The sequence below is a fragment of the Phyllopteryx taeniolatus genome, chromosome 2, assembly GCF_024500385.1.
Source record: "Phyllopteryx taeniolatus isolate TA_2022b chromosome 2, UOR_Ptae_1.2, whole genome shotgun sequence".
NCBI classification, from domain to species: domain Eukaryota; kingdom Metazoa; phylum Chordata; class Actinopteri; order Syngnathiformes; family Syngnathidae; genus Phyllopteryx; species Phyllopteryx taeniolatus.
The window spans coordinates 13,756,666-13,774,000 of NC_084503.1; the positions used below are offsets into that span (position 1 = coordinate 13,756,666).

Here is a 17,335-nt window from a genome sequence, read left to right on the forward strand (position 1 = left end):
AATAAAGTAAAGACCATTAAATAAAACAAGATAACATGGCTTTGATAAACACTAAATAGCATTTGTTTTCAAATAAATTGGAAATAACTTCTCATTGCCCTGTTAAATTTGAAATTGATTTCAGCTTCAAATAAAGGCATAGTTAGTCAACTCCAGGATCTTTTGTGTGCTCGACTGTGGCTAAACAAAGATGGCAGACAAATAACACAGCATTGCTTTGATTAACCCAAGTCTGTGCATTCATCTTTGTTTCTTTCCTATCAAAATAATCATGTTGAAAGGCAGCATCTTTTCTTGGCTTTCCAAATCCTGGCTGGAGGGCCTTTTTAAGCTACAGCAACAAGTTGATCTAACCTGGGGGAGTAACTCCTTTTTGCACAAAAAGAATTATGGTCTTAAAAAAATGGTGCTCCTGTCATCTGACATTATTAAAACAGCATTCTTAGATCCTGTGGCCACACCAAATGTCACACGGAGGGGTTGCTGGAACTAAAGATAGATGGGGTTGAGCTGCCAGTTAGTTTCCAAGCGCAAACAAACTTCAGGGTTTTCTCGATCAAATGTGGGCTTGACAGTAGACAGTAGTAAATGATAGTGATTTAAAAGCCCCCCAAATAGTTGGGTAATACAAGGAAAAAAATAAAATATGTGCCAGCTCAGCAACTCCATATATCCATTGACTATATTGCATGTGATATGGTGCTCATTCACTAATAAGTTCCATAGACACGCTATAGACTTGAATTGCTAATGCTGGAACAACTAATAATAACACAGGTTGGTTTTTCCCCACAAATAACCATTTATTCGTCACAAATTTACTGAAAATTACAGTTCTTTGAAAGTACACATAAAGGTCAGAGAACACAGATACATGTAGCTAGGAGTTACTACTCAGTGCATGGCACATTCTCAGGGAGACGACCCATTGTGAGTCTTTGGCTCGTTGCCTCTGGAGTGGTAAAGGCAGAAAGAGTGCATAAAGATTAAATGTTGAGCAGTTGGCCAGCCAACTTGAGCCTTTGTATTCCAAAATGTGGAGGAGTAAATTAACCTGCTACTATGAGAGACAAATAATAGTCTAAGTTGGGTAGTAATTGTAGAAGCAGTGTTTTTTTTTTTTTTTTTGGGGGGGGGGGGGGGGGGGGGGGGGGGTGGGGGGGTGGGGGGGTTGTATAAAGCCCGGTATGCACTGTACAATTTTCACCATCTCTGATGGAAGATGCAGTCTTGCAACAAAATATGGACTGCTACAAACATGAAGCAGTGTCTGAAATTTGGAAAAAAAATAATTTCACTGGTTCTCTGACGCTACAATCGCTGACAGAAAACCATGAAATGACTTGAATATCAATGTCAAAGCCTCTATCATTAACAGTAAACACATATGTAAACTTGTAACACTGGCCACACTTTCCTAGTCCTCCCTTTATTTATTTTATTTTCAACATAAGACACCACTATGTGAGCACAAAGTTTTGGCTCAATGTCACGACAACAACCTGAGGTGGACTCATACTAATTGATGCAATGATACTGCGTTCAGACCCTGAAAATCACTCAGTCGTCGCCAAGATTTAACATATGTTCCATCACACAGTGTGAACATTTGGAAAATGAATGACTGAAGACTGCAAAAAAAATCATACAGTGTAGAGCAGGCATCAGTAAATTCATATACATATCACACTATAGTGTCCAGACCTTAGCAGTGAAAAGGGATTTTTCTAGAAAGATCACACATTAGTAAGCAGTATCCTCACTAAGAATAAAACTCAAATAGTAAACATCAAATGAACAATTATGAAACAGGTCACCAAGTGCCACTCCTACCTTCAAAATAAAATTGTATAATGCATGCCATGTTGTTGTGTTGACATTTCCAGTGTCTTAGCTTTCGCAAGCAATGCTGATACTGGATGTATATGTGTGTGTGTGGTGGTTGTGTGCATGTGTGCGTATGTTTGGTTGTGTGTGTGTGTGTGTGCGCGCGCGCGTGCACGCACGTTGTTGTGAAGGCGCATCAGATGTGTGTGCTCTTTGAAATATCATTGCAGGAATGCAGGAGATTGGTATTTTTCATGATACGCTGTCCGCTCAGTTGTGTTTTTGAGGCTTTATCTTTCTGTCGCTGTCGTCTGGGCGCTTTTCAGTGCTTTCCGAGTTCCCAGGCTGCCCTTGGCTTCTTTGCTGTGAGGTTCAAAAGACAAACATAAATAATAAATAAGACAGCTGTAGTCATATTTCATTGCAGGCATACAGTGCAGTGGTCTATAATTTGACTGCTAGGTGTGGGTTATGTTCATTAACATCTCAGAATGTTAAGAAATGATGTGTTCATAGACTAGATTACCAAGGATCTAATGAAAAAAAACAAGTACATTTTTATTCATCAGCTGCCTTACACTGCTTACTGTACTTTAACGCACCCTGTAGATATATAGGGGAAAACTAATATGCGCATTATCACTCTCAGACATTCACTGGTATATTCAATGTCTTCAGCTAACCTAAGTATTAATGCCTATGTGATGTTAGGTGTGATGCTCTTTCTTGTTTAAAGCTAAATTATGCAGATCTAACAGCGTCAGAATCCATTGTTTTTTTTTGTTTTATTATTATTATTATTTTAATTAAAGACGAAGAGTAAATGAAGAATGCATAATGCGTGCTATTAACCGCTGTGTGGGATGAAAACTGCATCCATTCTTTGATGAGGAGCACTGACAGGCACAGCAGTCTGTTCACTTGTGTGGATTCTAAAGGATCGTGATGCCTCTTTCAAATGATTTATTTACACACCACTCAGCATAGCAAAGGGTGACTTAAAGCAAAATACACTAAAACAACGAAGTCAAACACAATTGCACAAAGGGCCAGTGTGAGTGTCTTGAGCTGTCAAACGGTTCAAGCCATAATGCGTGACAACCAGCTCATGTGATCAACCTGCTGGAAGGCATGTGAAGAGAAGAGGAAATATTATATTGAACAGGCCAGATGCTGCTCTGTTTTGGTGGCTTCGAGCATATTATTTTGTTCCATAAAACATTTGCACTTCAGGGAAGGCAAATTTGAAGTTCTGACTGAACATGACAACACATAATGAAGGTAGCACTGTGACAGGAATATTGGACAATGTAATGCAGACTCACCCACAGAGACCTGAATGCAAATCACCACAAATCAAACTGTTTGCTACAAAATTAATGTTGGAATGATGCTGCACAGACAGAACAAATAGCAGCAGGGAAAATAAGTTGTAAAAGTATTTACTGTATTGTTGCAAACAAAATGGTGTCGAAAATGACACACTATGTCACCTTCTTATGTATAATACTCCATACAGTATATTGGACCATATGCATCACAACCCATTAAGCATTTCCGGTGGAAAGGTTAGATGGGGCACTATCTCACTGAAAAGTAACCTCTGTCATTACATGTGTGATAACATGTTGTGTAATAGGTATATACGATAGTTTTGTGATAGTACATTTCAAGGTCGTAATGGCATCAATAGTTTTTACTTTTCAAAGACCAGGATATCCAACTGGATTTTGACTTTTAACATGTTTCCAATCCTCTCACTATGTGTTTACATGCCAACTGGAAGTAAAAATGCCATGAGTGCTGCGTGCATAGAGTCCATTTATCAGTAATGTAGGTCAAAATTATTTTAAAATCTTTTTTTTTTTCATCATCATGTATCATATACAATATAATTGTATTTGCTCATGAGGTCACAATACAAATGATTGAATTAATGACACTAATGTATTGACAAAAAAACACTAGTCAGACAGTCACTGCATAGTTTCTGGTATTTAGAAATTCCCTCTAAAGATGTTGCTGTATTCTTGCGCAAATAGCATGTGTCGAAAAAAGTAGAATGGATCCATTTGAAATGCATGACAAGTTCTCCGTTTGACATAATTGTACTGAATTGAAATGAGATGTGTTGTTTTATTGCACCATCTACCAACTCCAGGCATGTGTGATTCCATTCAGTGATATGATGGTAAAGAATGTAATAGCAGGTAGGATTAGATATCATAGGTTTATTTTCCATAAATTATGCTATACAGCTTACTTTTGAAAATTAGTTTTTCAAATAACTCTTACCAGCTAGAAATCCATTGCAGATGGAACACAATCTATCATACATGGACAGATCTCAATATTAATGCTTTTTTAATTAAGACATTAAAAATGACAGGGCTCGGCACGGTGGTCGACTGGTTAGCACATCTGCCCCACAGTTCTGGGCACCGGGGTTCAAAACCCGGCCCCGCCTGTGTGGAGTTCGCATGTTCTCCCGTGTCTGGGTGGGTTTTCTCCGAGCACACCGGTTTCCTCCCACATCCCAAAAACATGCGTGGTAGGTTGATTGGAGACTCTAAATTGCCTGTAGGTGTGTACGTCAGTGTGAATGGTTCTTTCTTTCTATGTGCCTTGCGATTGGCTGACGACCGGTTCAGGGTGTACCCCGGCTCCCGCCTGAAGATAGCTGGGATAGGCTCCAGCCGCCCGCGACCCGTCAGGATAAGCGGTAAAGAAAATGGATTAATGGATGGAAAATTACAGGTGGCACGGTAACTGACTGGTTAGCACATTTGCCTCACTGGGGTTCAAATCCCGCCCCCGCCGATTTTTTTCCCCTTTAAAAAAGAAAATGAAAATTTACAAACCGTACTTTGTATTTACTTGGTTTATCTTTGGGAGGTATTAAAAATGGCTTTGTTATCCAAAATATTTGATTATGATGAATAGCAAAAAAATAAAAAATAAATAAAAAATAAAAAAATCAGGAAGGGATAATATACTTTTTCACAGTACTATATACAGTAATGTCTTTTCATTTTTGCTCCACCCTTTCATTGTTTTTCAAGTATGAAATCTTTGAAACAAAAGTGTCACATGTCATGCTTCATTTTGAGTGTTTTGGCCTCAGTCTCACTTGATGTGGTTCTGGATGTTTTTTTTCTTCTGGAGCTAATTCCTTTGTCTGATTCTGGAAGCAGTCACTCCCGGTCTATTAAAGGAGAAAGAAAAAATGTCTAAGTACAGACGGAGACCTTGGGTAACAACCGTATTAAAAATAATACAGTATTTCAAAAAACGTAATGACAATCATCAATCATGGATTTTTCTCCAAATGACATATGTGGGTGAACATGTGCAACACAGTGGCTCAGTTCTCGCTTTATTACTCCGTCTAAAATGTACGATGAATGAAAGACTCCAAACATTCATATATTAGGCGCTAGCAGGAGCTCAGTTTGTAAGGACTTGGGCTTTGGAGTTGGAGGACACGAATTCGAATGGCACTATGGACAAAAAAACAGATGTAAAAATGGCAACTACTGTAGGAGAGATGCTAGTGGCTACTGTCGATGTGCCCTTTTGCAAGGCATCAGCCCAACGAACCCCAGCTTGTTGTGCAGCAGTCTTTGCTCACCTCTTTCACTCTGAATCGCTCCTTGCATGTGTGTAATTTGGTTCTATGTGTGGTGTGCAACACAAAGTATACATCGGAGTGGAAGCTGAAGTCCCCCTTGAGGGACACCTTTGAGCATAAATGAAAAAAATAAAAATAAATTAACTCATGGACCTATTTGTTGAAACGTAATTATTTTTAGCCGCTGAAAGCACACATTTTCTCCCTCTGTACCTGTGTAGTGCCTGCCTGTAGCACCAAAGGACTCCACTAGAGACATTTGTCTTGCCCTAGCAGCAACACCTGACACTGTGCTGTCCTGTTCTGCCCGTCTCATCAAAAATTTATCTATTCTGTGTCATGGTTTATGCCTGGATCAGACATCCATCCATCCATCCATTTTCAACACCGCTTATCCTGGTTAGGGTCACGGGACGCTGGAGCCTATCCCAGCTGACTTCGGGCAAAAGGCGGACTACACCCTGAACCGGTCACCAGTCAGTCACAGGGCACATATAGAAGCGTACAACCATTCGCACTCACATTCACACCGTCACTAAGTGGGAACTGATCCCACGCTGCCCGCACCAAAGTCAGGCGAGTGTACCACTACACCATCAGTGACTCCTGGATCAGACAACATAACAAATTTGGTCTCTTACAATGGCACTACAAGGATTTCGTTTGATGTCCGTCCTGCGTCTGAGACGCACAAAATTTAGTAGGGACGTATCAAGTGATTTCAATCTGCAGCCGTAGATGCATGGCTTAAAATCCTGCCCTACGTATGTGCATGGTTAGTGAAGAGCTTCCACACACAGTGATTCAAAGGAGGTATACACTAAAAGCACTAGTTCTGTCTGAGTGCTAGGCAATCAGAGGCAGACGGGAGTTTCTTCTGGACTTGATACTTTTTCATTGTTGTGGTAACACCAGTCGCACCGCTCACGACGCAGCAAGCCTCTGGCAGAACGGTGTTTGTGCTGTAGCTGCACACAACTGGGAAACTTAAGGGAACCTTAACTATTTATTATATTCCCTCGCCTGCTAACGAGCTAGCAAGCTGAGGAGCTAAACAGCTCATTCGACTGTGGCAACATCGTTTAAAACATCAGCGCTCTGAGTTGTGTGCGCGTGTTCCCCAGATGACACACACAGACACACACACACATTTGGGAAAATTTGCTGTTTATTTACAACCCCAAATCCAATGAAATTCGGACATTGTGTTAAACATGAATAAAAAAAAGGTTTTCTGAAGTGTTCCTGGGCCCATGTGGTGCAATCCTTTACACATTGATGTCGGTTTTTGATGCAGTGCCGCCTGAGGGATCGAAGGTCACGGGCATTCAGTGTTGGTTTTCGGCCTTGCCGCTTACATGCAGCGATTTCTCCAGATTCTCTGAACCTTTTGATGATATTATGGACCGTAGATGATGAAATCCCTAAATTCCTTGCAATTATACGTTGAGCAACATTGTCCTTAAACTTCGACTATTTTTTCACGCACTTGTTTACAAAGAGGTGAACCTCACCCCATCTTTGCTTGTGAATGACTGAGCAATTCAGGGAAGCTCATTTAATACGCAATCATGGCACCCACCTGTTCCCAATTAGGTACATCTGTGGGATGTTCCAAACATTTATTTGATGAGCATTCCTCAACTTTCTCAGTCTTTTTTGCCACCTGTCCCAGCTTTTTTGGAACGTGTTGCAGCCATAAAATTCTAAGTTTATGATTATTTGCTAAAAACAACAAAGTTAATCAGTTTGAATATTCAATATCTTGTCTTTGTAGTGTATTCAACTAAATATAGGTTGAACATCCATCCATCCATTTTCTGAGCCACTTCTCCTCACAAGGGTCATGGGAGTGCTGGAGCCTATCCCAGCTATCTTCGGGCAGGAGGCGGGGTACACCCTGAACTGGTTGCCAGCCAATCGCAGGGCACATACAAACAAACAACCATCCGCACTGACATTCACACCTACGGGCAATTTAGTCTTCAATTAACCTATCATGCATGTTTTTGGGATGTGGGAGGAAACCGGAGTGCCCAGAGAAAACCCACGCAGGCACGGGGAGAACATGCAAACTCCACACAGGCGGGGCCGGGGATTGAACCCAGGTTCTCAGAACTGTGAGGCAGATGCTCTAACCAGTCATTCACCGTGCCACCGGAAAATCATTCTAAAAATTTGCTATTTTGGCACGCCAAAACACATAATACAATAGAGTGCACGAGCAATGGGTAACACAAAAATAATGTACAAACAGTACAGTACAGTGTAATGGGGCCGTATTGGGGGGGGGTACATGCCAGTGCAAACTGAAGGCGGGTCTCTAGCCCGGAGAAATGCAGAGGGTTGCGTCAGGAAGGGGATCCGGCTTAAAATTTTGCCAAACAAATACAAGTGTTCATCCAAAAAATTCCGTACCAGATCGGTCGTGGACTGGGTTAACGACGTCCGCCAGTGGAAATTTAGCTACTGTGGCTCGAAGACGAAAGAGGTGGAAAGCGGATTCTTAGGCAGAAAGAGAAGAGGAAAGCACAGGCCTATAACTGAATGTGGGGACTTCGAATGTTGGGACTATGACTGGAAAATCTCGGAAGTTGGTTGACATGATTAGGAGAAAGTTTGATATATTGTGTGTCCAGGAGAGCAGATGGAAAGGCAATAGGGCGAGAGGTTTAGGGGCAGGGTTCAAATTATTTTACCATGGTGTAGATGGGAAGAAAAATGGAGTAGGGATTATTTTAAAGGAAGAGTTAGCTAAGAATGTCTTGGAGGTGAAAAGAGTATCAGACCGAGTGATGAGGCTGAAACTTGAAATTGAGGGTGTTATGTATAATGTGATTAGTGGCTATACCCCACAGGTAGGATGTGACCTAGAGATGAAAAGAGAAATTCTGGAAGGAGCTAGACAAAGCAGTTCTGAGCATCCCAGAGAGAGAGAGAGAGAGAGAGCCGTGATTGGTGCAGGTTGTAATGAACATGTTGGTAAAGGAAACAGGGGTGATGAAGAATTGATGGGTAAGTTTGGCAACCAGTAAAAGAACCTGGAGGGACAGATCCTGTTAGACTTTGCAAAAAGAATGGAAATGGGTGTAGTTAACGCTTTCTTCCAGAATAGGCAGGAACCTAGGGTGACATATAAGAGCGGAGGTAGAAGCATGCAGGTGGATTTGGACGATGTAATCTGAAGGAGGTTACTGACTGTAAGGTAGTGGTAGGGGAGAGTGTGGCTCGACAGCATAGGTGTGTAAGATGGCGTGATAGTGGTGTGTAAGATGACTCTAGTGGTGAGGAAGAAGATTGAGGAGACAAAGACAGAGCAGAGAACCATGTGGTGGAAGCTGAGAATGAAAGAGTATTGTGCGGCTTTTCGAGAAGAGGTGAGACAGGCTCTCGGTGGACAGGAGGAGCTTCCAGAAGACTGGACCACTACAGCCAAGGTGCTCAAAGAGACAGGCAGGAGAGTACTTTGTTTATCTTCTGGTAGGAAAGGGGAAAAGGAGACTTGGTAGTGGAACCTCAAAGTACAGGAAATCAGACAAGGAAAGAGGTTAGCTAAGAAGAAGTTGGACACCGAGAGTACTGAGAAGAGGAGAAAGGAATATATGGAGCTGCGACATAGGGTGAAGGCAGAGGTGGAAAGGCAAAACAAGAGGCATATGATGAGATGTATGCCAGGTTTGGCACTAAAGAAGGAGAAAAATACCAATATACAGGTAGGCCAGACAGAGGCACAGAGATGGGAAGGATGTGCAGCAGGTTAAGGTAATTAAGGATAGAAATTGAAATGTCTTGACTGGTGCCAGTAATGTGCTGGATAGATGGAAAGAATACTTTGAGGAGTGTGTTGTGGACCAGGAAGTAGCAATGATTAGTAAGGGGGAAGTTAGAAAAGCAGCAAAGAAGATGAAAAATGGAAAGGCAGTTGCTTGACATATCTGTGGAGGTATGAAAGCATCTAGGAGGAGAAGAAGGTGGCTGTGGAGTTTTTGTCCAGGTTGTTTAACAGAATTCTAGTGGGTAAGAAGATGCCTGAGTAGCCGCACAATACTTTCATTCTTAGCTTCCACCACATTCTCAGCTTCCGCCACATGGTTCTGCCTGGGCAGCCGTGGCCCAATGGTTAAGACCATCGCCTGCCACCGTGGGGGACCTACTTTCAAGACCCCGACTGGACCATCCGCCAACATCCCCCAGACTCACGGCTGTGGTGTCCTTGAGCAAGACACTGATACCCAGAAATGCTCCCCGGGCGCTTCAGTTGCCCCCTGCTTCAGTGTGTTCCACTAACGTGTATGTGTTCACTGTGATTGGTTAAATGCAGAGAACAAATTTCGTGTACATGCATGCATGTTCATGACAATAAAAGATGATTCTTCTTCTTCTTCTGAGGAATGGAGGAAGAGTGTGCTGTGCCCATTTTCAAAAGCAAGGGTGATGTGCAGAGCTGTGGGAACTATAGAGGAATAAAGTTGATGAGCCACACAAAGTTGTAGGAACGAGAACTGGAGGCTAGACTCAGGACAGAAGTGAGGATTTGTAAGCAACAGTATGTTTTCACGCCGAGAACCACAGAAGCATTATTTGCCTTGAGGGTGTTGATTGTGTTAGAAGTGAGAAGGGGGAGAAGTACAGAGAAGGTCAGAAGGAGCTACATTGTGTGGAGGACTTTAAATACTCTGGTTCAATAGTCCAGAGCAATGGTGAGTGTGGTAAGAAAGTGAAACGGGACCAAGCAGGTTGGAACAGGTGGCGGAAGTTGTCAGATGTGTTATCCAAGAGAAGAGTCTCTACTTGGATGAAGCGGAAAGTTTATAAGACAGTGGTAAGGCCAGCCATGATCTATGGATTAGAGACAGTGGCACTGAAGAGACGACAAGAAGCAGAGCTGATGGTGGCGGAAATGAAAATGTTGTGGTTCTCTCTAGGAGTGACTAAGTTGGACATAATTAGAAATGACTTCATCAGAGGGATGGCCAAGGTTAGATGTTTTGGAGGCAACGTTAGAGAGAGCAGACTTCGGTGGCTTGGAAATGTCCAGAGGAGAGATAGTGAGTATATTGGTAGAAGGGAATGTTTGTAGTGAGGGAAGACATGAGAGCAGTTGGTGTTAGAGAGGAGGATCCAGGAGATAGGCTTACATGAAAAAGGATGACGCACTCTGGTGATTCCTAATGAGACAAGCTGAAGAAGAAAATTGTATAAACAGTATAAAAAATAGAGTAAAAAAATGTAGGAAAAATCTGCACTATAGCAGGATCCCGAAGCAAGAACCATGATATAGCGGAGGATTACTCTATCTATATTCCGCAATGATAAGTTGCAGGGACTTATTGGTTCCAGGGCTCGCACTCATTGTTTCCAGACATGTGCATCCTGGGACTGACATAAGCTCAAGCGTAAAATGATGTATGCACTATGTCAGACTAATGCCATAAAATCCTGCCGTGTCTCAGTCAGAACATTGGAAACACTACAATACATATTACGATATCACCATATTCTTTTATGAACATTAGTCTAATCTTGTCAAATCAAGCTGTCGGGGGAGGCCGGAAAACGTATCAATCCTACTGGATAGACAGTAACAGTTACCATACAGGCAACAACAACAATTATGGAGGAAGAGGTGCTAGTTTTGATTGCGACAATGTTTTGTGTTGAAAAGAAATGGACAAAAAGAAGAAAAAAAACATTTGGCGGTGTCCCTGGATTCTCTGGAGAGAACGCTTTGGGATGTCTATTCTTCAAGGAGAACTTGAGGTAATGTTCACTTGCTTTTAACACTGCTAGCAAGCAGGCAATATTTTCCAACTTTTTTTTATGTGGTCATGGTAGTCGTCACACATCAAAAGTGCAGATGTAAGTCCAGCAGCTTTTCTTCAAATTCTTTGTTTCACTGATCTCTCTTTTTATTCCCCATCGCGCATGCGAATAAATGTTGACAAAGGCGACCAGGGGAGACGAGGTGCCACTGCAAGATGCAATCCTCTTGGTTGATATCAAGGTGCTATGTCGCAGGCTTATCTTTGATATGTCACACTACACTGAAGATATAAAATAATAATAATAAAATAAATCATGCTTTTCAGACTTTTCATTTTGGCATGAGAGGATTTATCTGACGTCAAATGTTTTATTGTGGATTATGTCCCCTCCCCCTTCTGAGGACTTCCTTGTTCTCCTGGGGGACTTCAATGCTCACGTGGGCAATGACAGTGAGACCTCGAGGGGCTTGATCGGGAGGAAGGCTATTTAAAAGTGTTGTGAAAAAATGTATTTTATTGAGACCTATATCGAAATAATATGTTCATATTTGAAACTAATTAATTATAATGCAGAAATATTTTAAAAACACACCGTTCAACAAAAGAATAACATAAATATTTAAAGACCCAGTAAAGTTATTATTCCATCCATCCATTTTCTGAGCCGCTTGTCCTCACTAGGGTCGCGGGAAAGTTATTATTATTATTATTTTTTTTTTTTACTAAGTTCATTAAATATGTTTGATGGTAAGTGTAAAGACTGAGAACAATTTAGTGCTGAATTGTTGAGCTATAGCATTCAACTCTTTTTCACCATCTCAGTCGTCCAGACTTTTGGAAATGGGAATTTCCTCTCGGACACTCTGCCATAGTCTTCTGACGCCAATGTCTATCAATGTTTGTCTGTAATACCTCTTGATAGCCACTTGTCAAAAATCCTCACGGTCTTGTTTAATCCTTTTGGTCTAAAGAGGTTATTGAGCAGCTCTTTCACAGCTGGACAGTCACAGTTACCTGAATCCTAGTTTGCCACTGACGCAGCAAATTAACTGAACTTTGAATAGCGAATGTCATTTATTGGCTATATCTTCTTATTTGCACTAACTGCTTTCACAATTCATTTTCAATTCAGCACAGCATTTAGCTGCAGATTTCTTTTTTTTTACAAATGAAGCCTTCCAGCAGAACAGTGTAGAGTGTAGTTGGGAGTGAAGCGCTTTTATGCTGTAAGTGTCAATTTTCAAAATTATACCCTAATGCAAGTATTCCTTCCATCCATTCATTATCTCCTAGAGCTTATTCAGTGCAGGGTCACAAAGAGCTAGAGCCAGCAGACACTGGCCAAGCGATGGCATCACACTGGGTAGTTAACCACTGACCTTGAATTACTTAGGCTTACTTGATCAGTCTTTGCTGTTAAATCTATAATACATAAGTTCTGTCGCCCTCCCAGGCTGGCATTTAGTATTACAACAACAGAAACCCTTGCTTCGATATGAATTCGGTGGCGCCTTGTATGTGATCAATTCTACAACATTTTCATTCTGTTTTGAGGGACAGCCAATGGGGAAAGAAGATGGATACCTCAGAAGAGGTAATCATTGTAAATTCCCTTTTATTGCTCTGTTTTGTGGATGCATTGCTTGAATGTTGCTGAACTGGATTTCGGTTGCAGCAGAGTCCTGTTTTGTTTTTTCCTTTCTGCATTTGTGATTAATATATAAGATTGCATTTGTGCATGGATTGTTCAGTGCGTGCATTTTACATCAGGCACCTCGTTGGGTAGCTAAGGATCCTCGGAAACAGGTTTTGTGCGTGCACAGCATTTATTATTATTGTTTTCATTTAGACAATAATAATAATTGTATCATCATTTTTTGCTTCAGAAATGCAAAATAATGTTTATTGAGCTTTTTACAAAAGCCATGCTCCGCCATTTGCTAGGTAAAATGCATAATTTCCATGCCGTCATTTCAATGCAGTCTTTTAAGGTGCACCACTAAGTGGGCCAGCGCAGTTAAGGAATCGGGTATTCACTAAATATAGATGAAAAAATATAAAATTCTGAAAAATACAGAAAGATGTTAGAGGAGTCGATAGGCTTAATCAGCATTGTGTCGTCTTCTCTAGAGGAGGCCTGGGTGAAAAGGACTTTTCTTTTCAACATAAAATAATTACATACTACTGGTTTAAGTGCAAACCGTCTCAATAAAAGACAAAATACATCTTTACATTCACATTCATTGCACATTATTGATAATTTATGCTCATACAGATCTATACATCAACTCATTGGAATATAAAAATAAAAGAAAATATGATATTCATCAGACCTTGATTCAGTACTTCCACAAAGTTTATGGATAATGACAAAATACATTTTTAAATCCTGGTGAGGTATTTGAATAGATGTTAGTGTATTCAGGCTCTTGGGTTGCATGGTGGTTTAATTACTGTTAAGGCTCACCTCCTCCATCTGGCACTTTTTAACTCCACCACTTTCTCTCCTCATTACGTTTATGGGGGGGTTGCTGGTTGTGACGACTCTCTGAACTTTAGCGATATCCTATTAGGAAAAAGAAAACAAACATTTTAGCTCGGGCTTGAAAATAAAATGCAGAAATGGCTTATTACCTGCACCAGTGACTCTGACGATCCCGAAATGTAAACACATCTGACTCATAATGGTTTTGTTTTTCTTGCTCTATTAAATTAATTTATAAAATTCAATCAATCAAATGTATTTGTACAAAAAAAGAACAGTGGTGCTGTACAAGAATCATTCAAGGGATTGCATTGAGGATAAGGGGGGGAAAAACTAACCAAAATTGTATTTCTAAGTTTATTCTGAGCCTTGTATACATTTTATTCTCCCTTGAAAGGTGATGTTGAGGAAAGATTAGTAATGGTGTCAAACATCAAATTACAAAAAAAAAAACGTTGACCTTTGAATTATGCTTTTTTTTTTTTGTATAATGGCTTTCAGTTAAGATTGTTCCACTATTTTTTTGCATAGAAATCAGCATACAGTATAGGACTACAACTCATATTTAATGACTGATTTTGCCATTGATTCTTTACCAGCTAAATAAGAACTATGTTGTCAATCACCAACTCGAAACCTGGAGGTCTTCTTCAACAAACAACATAGAGCTCTGCAGTGGAAATACATGTTTGATGGACAATTCAGCCAGTGATACATATTAAAAGGATGACATATTAAACATTTTCTTAGTGGTTTAGCTATGCAGTGTTGACAGTACATTAGAAAGAATAGGGAAATTCCAATCATATTAACAAGTCAAAATAATAAAGTCACAAAGTAGGAATATAATTTGTTTTCGGGAAAGTAGCAGTTTTGTCATTTCTAACTTGTTTCTTCCTCACTGACTATAACCCTGTCAGTTTCCCTTAATATATAGTGTGTGCTGATGTTTTTAAAAAAAAAAAAATTTATTATTATTTTTTTTTTATAATGGCGTTCATGGAGGGCACATCTGTTAAATGTGTTTTTAGTTGCAACCCACAAGCATTAAATGAAAAAAAAATAACAGAAAGCTACGATATAGAAGTCACAAAGCTGATGCTGTTTTGTGTTTTTGTCTTTACCCTAATGCTAAACCTAACCAAATTAAATATATGATTGTTTTTTAAGGAAGTAATTCTAGAAGGGAAATCAATGTTGACATATATGTTTTAAAGAGACTGCTTCTCCAAAGCAGAGTCTAAAGAAGCATCCACAGCATAAAGAGACACTGATCCAAACGTAACCCTACTGCTGAGCGCTATTATATTGCAGTTTGCTTCACTGAGCCAAAATGTCTAAATATATATAAAGCAAAACACTTTTTAGATGAATACAGGCAATTTTAAAGTCACTGTCAAACTTTTTCTTTTTTTTGGATGGGGTGGGTGGGTCATTTCAGTCGAGAAGCTTTTTGGAAGAGTGGCAGTTTGGGGGAAGGGTAAGCATGCATTTCATGCATTATTTCTAACCTCTTGACAGCAGCCATCAGAATCAGTTCACAGTAGTACAGCAATAGAGGAAAGAATATATTTTAAAATGCTCTTTTTGTTCATGTGTTAATAATAATAAAAAAAAGTATAAATCGCTCCGGAGTTAAAGTCGTACCAGCCAAAAAATGCATAATAAAGAAGGACAAAAACATAAGTCGCATTGGAGTATAAGTCGCATTTTTGGGGGGAAAATTTATTTGATAAAATCCAACACCAAGAACAGACATTTATTCTTGAAAGGCAATTTAAAAGAAAAATAGAATAGAGAACAACAAGCTGAATAGGTATACGGTATGCTAACGTAACACATTCAGCTAACGTTACAACGAACTGAGAACGTACCTGGTATGTTAACGTAACATATTAACAGTTATTCAAATAACTATAGCATAAAGAACATGCTAACAAGTTTACCAAACCATCAGTGTCACTCCAAATGACTAAATCCAATGAAATCTTCATATATATATATATATATATATATCAAACGTAAAACACACCCAAAAAACATTTTTATAAATTGTAGGAGAATTGAATTGATTATCCCGACTGATTTCTTCTCCAAGCACAGTGTTCCAAGCTCCTAAAACATCTTCCATTACTTTGATAAAAATTGCATGCTATTGGACCACGAGCTGTAGCTCTCTCCCTCTTAAATATGAAGCAACTTCCAGTGCAATCTTGCTGATCTCACACTAATGAATCTTTCACCAGCGAGTGGAGCTTTGCGAATGTGGGAGAGGCCAAGTCATTGAGAATCCCGATTATGGCATCCATTAGAGCTTAAACTCATTCTGTTAATTCAAACAAGAAACACAGACTGGTATCACTGAGCACTTGAACAAACTACAATGCACTTATCCTCTTTGGATGTCAAATTCCGAGTCTACTCTTAAGTGTGTTTATGAAACACAAATATCATCTGGTGGGAAATTAGCATTCTCTGTTTGAAGGAAGCGGCATGGTGGGCGACTGGTTAGAGCGTCCACCTCACAGTTCTGAGGACCTGCCTGTGTGGAGTTTGCTTGTTCTCCCCGTGCCTGCGTGGGTTTTCTCCGAGCACTCCAGTTTCCTCCCACATCCCAAAAACATGCATGCTAGGTTAGCCACGGGCAGCCGTGGCCCAATGGTTAAGATCATCGCCTGCCACCGTGGGGGACCTAGGTTCAAAACCCCGACTGGACCATCCGCCAACATCCCCCGGACTCACGGCTGTGGTGTCCTTGAGCAAGACACTGATACCCCGAAATGCTCCCCGGGTGCTTCAGCTGCCCCCTGCTCCAGTGTGTTCCACTAACATGTGTATGTGTTCACTGTGATGGGTTAAATGCAGAGAACAAATTTCGTGTGCATGCATGCATGTTCATGACAATAAAAGATGATTCTTCTTCTTCTTCTTCTTAATTGAAGACTCTAAATTGCCCGTAGGTGTGAATGTGACTGCGAGTGGTTGTTTGTTTCTATGTGCCCTGCGATTGGCTGGCAACCAGTTCAGGGTGTACCCCGCCTCCTGCCCGTTGATAGTTGGGATAGGCTCCATCACGCCCGCGACCCTATTGAGGAGAAGCGGCTCAGAAAATGGATGGATGGATGGATGTTTTAAGGAAGATTTCTTTCCCCCAAACAAATTACCAACAGTAGCAATACAGTACTTTCAATATCATTTCAAAACAATGACTGTCAATGTATTTGTGGAACAGACTGATCACAAACATGCCGCCCTGGACGACTGCCAATGTCGTCAATATAAAAAAAACACTGAATTATGTTTTTGACCTTTTATGATCATCAGGATCCTGTTCTTCAGTGCAGTTCAAAAGATAGTATTATAACTAAGAGAAAATATACTGTAAGTAGTAGGGAGCCTAAGGAAGGCAGAGCTGATAGATCGGTTCTTCTCTGAACTGGCTCATTATGAGTCAACTCCCAACTCAAACGTTAGTGATTTCCCTCCCTCCTTGCCAGCAGTGCTGAGAAGGATGGTGATAGAATCGTAGCTTCAAGTTGCAGCCATGTAAGAACTTGAATATATGCTCCTTTAACTAACTGTTGCTGTTTTGCCTTGTTTGTTTGTGTGAACTGTTTCCTTGATTTA

The 17,335-nt window shown here is 40.5% G+C and overlaps 1 protein-coding gene across 4 annotated transcripts in view; it reads right to left on the bottom strand.

The window, feature by feature from the left end:
- Positions 1-1,160: 1,160 nt before the first annotated feature.
- Positions 1,161-17,335, bottom strand: part of luzp2 (leucine zipper protein 2) — a 207,437-nt gene continuing 191,262 nt past the window's right edge. Inside the window, exons 10-12 of one of the 4 annotated variants that reach the window (XM_061762001.1) lie at positions 13,691-13,789; positions 4,958-5,032; positions 1,161-2,190 (exon numbers count right to left, since the gene is read on the bottom strand). In XM_061762001.1, coding sequence (XP_061617985.1) covers positions 2,098-2,190; positions 4,958-5,032; positions 13,691-13,789 — 267 coding nt within the window. In that variant the 3' untranslated portion in view covers positions 1,161-2,097. The remainder of the gene's footprint in view (positions 2,191-4,957; positions 5,033-13,690; positions 13,790-17,335) is intronic. The other 3 variants (XM_061762012.1, XM_061762003.1, XM_061762022.1) reach the window with 3 other exon arrangements.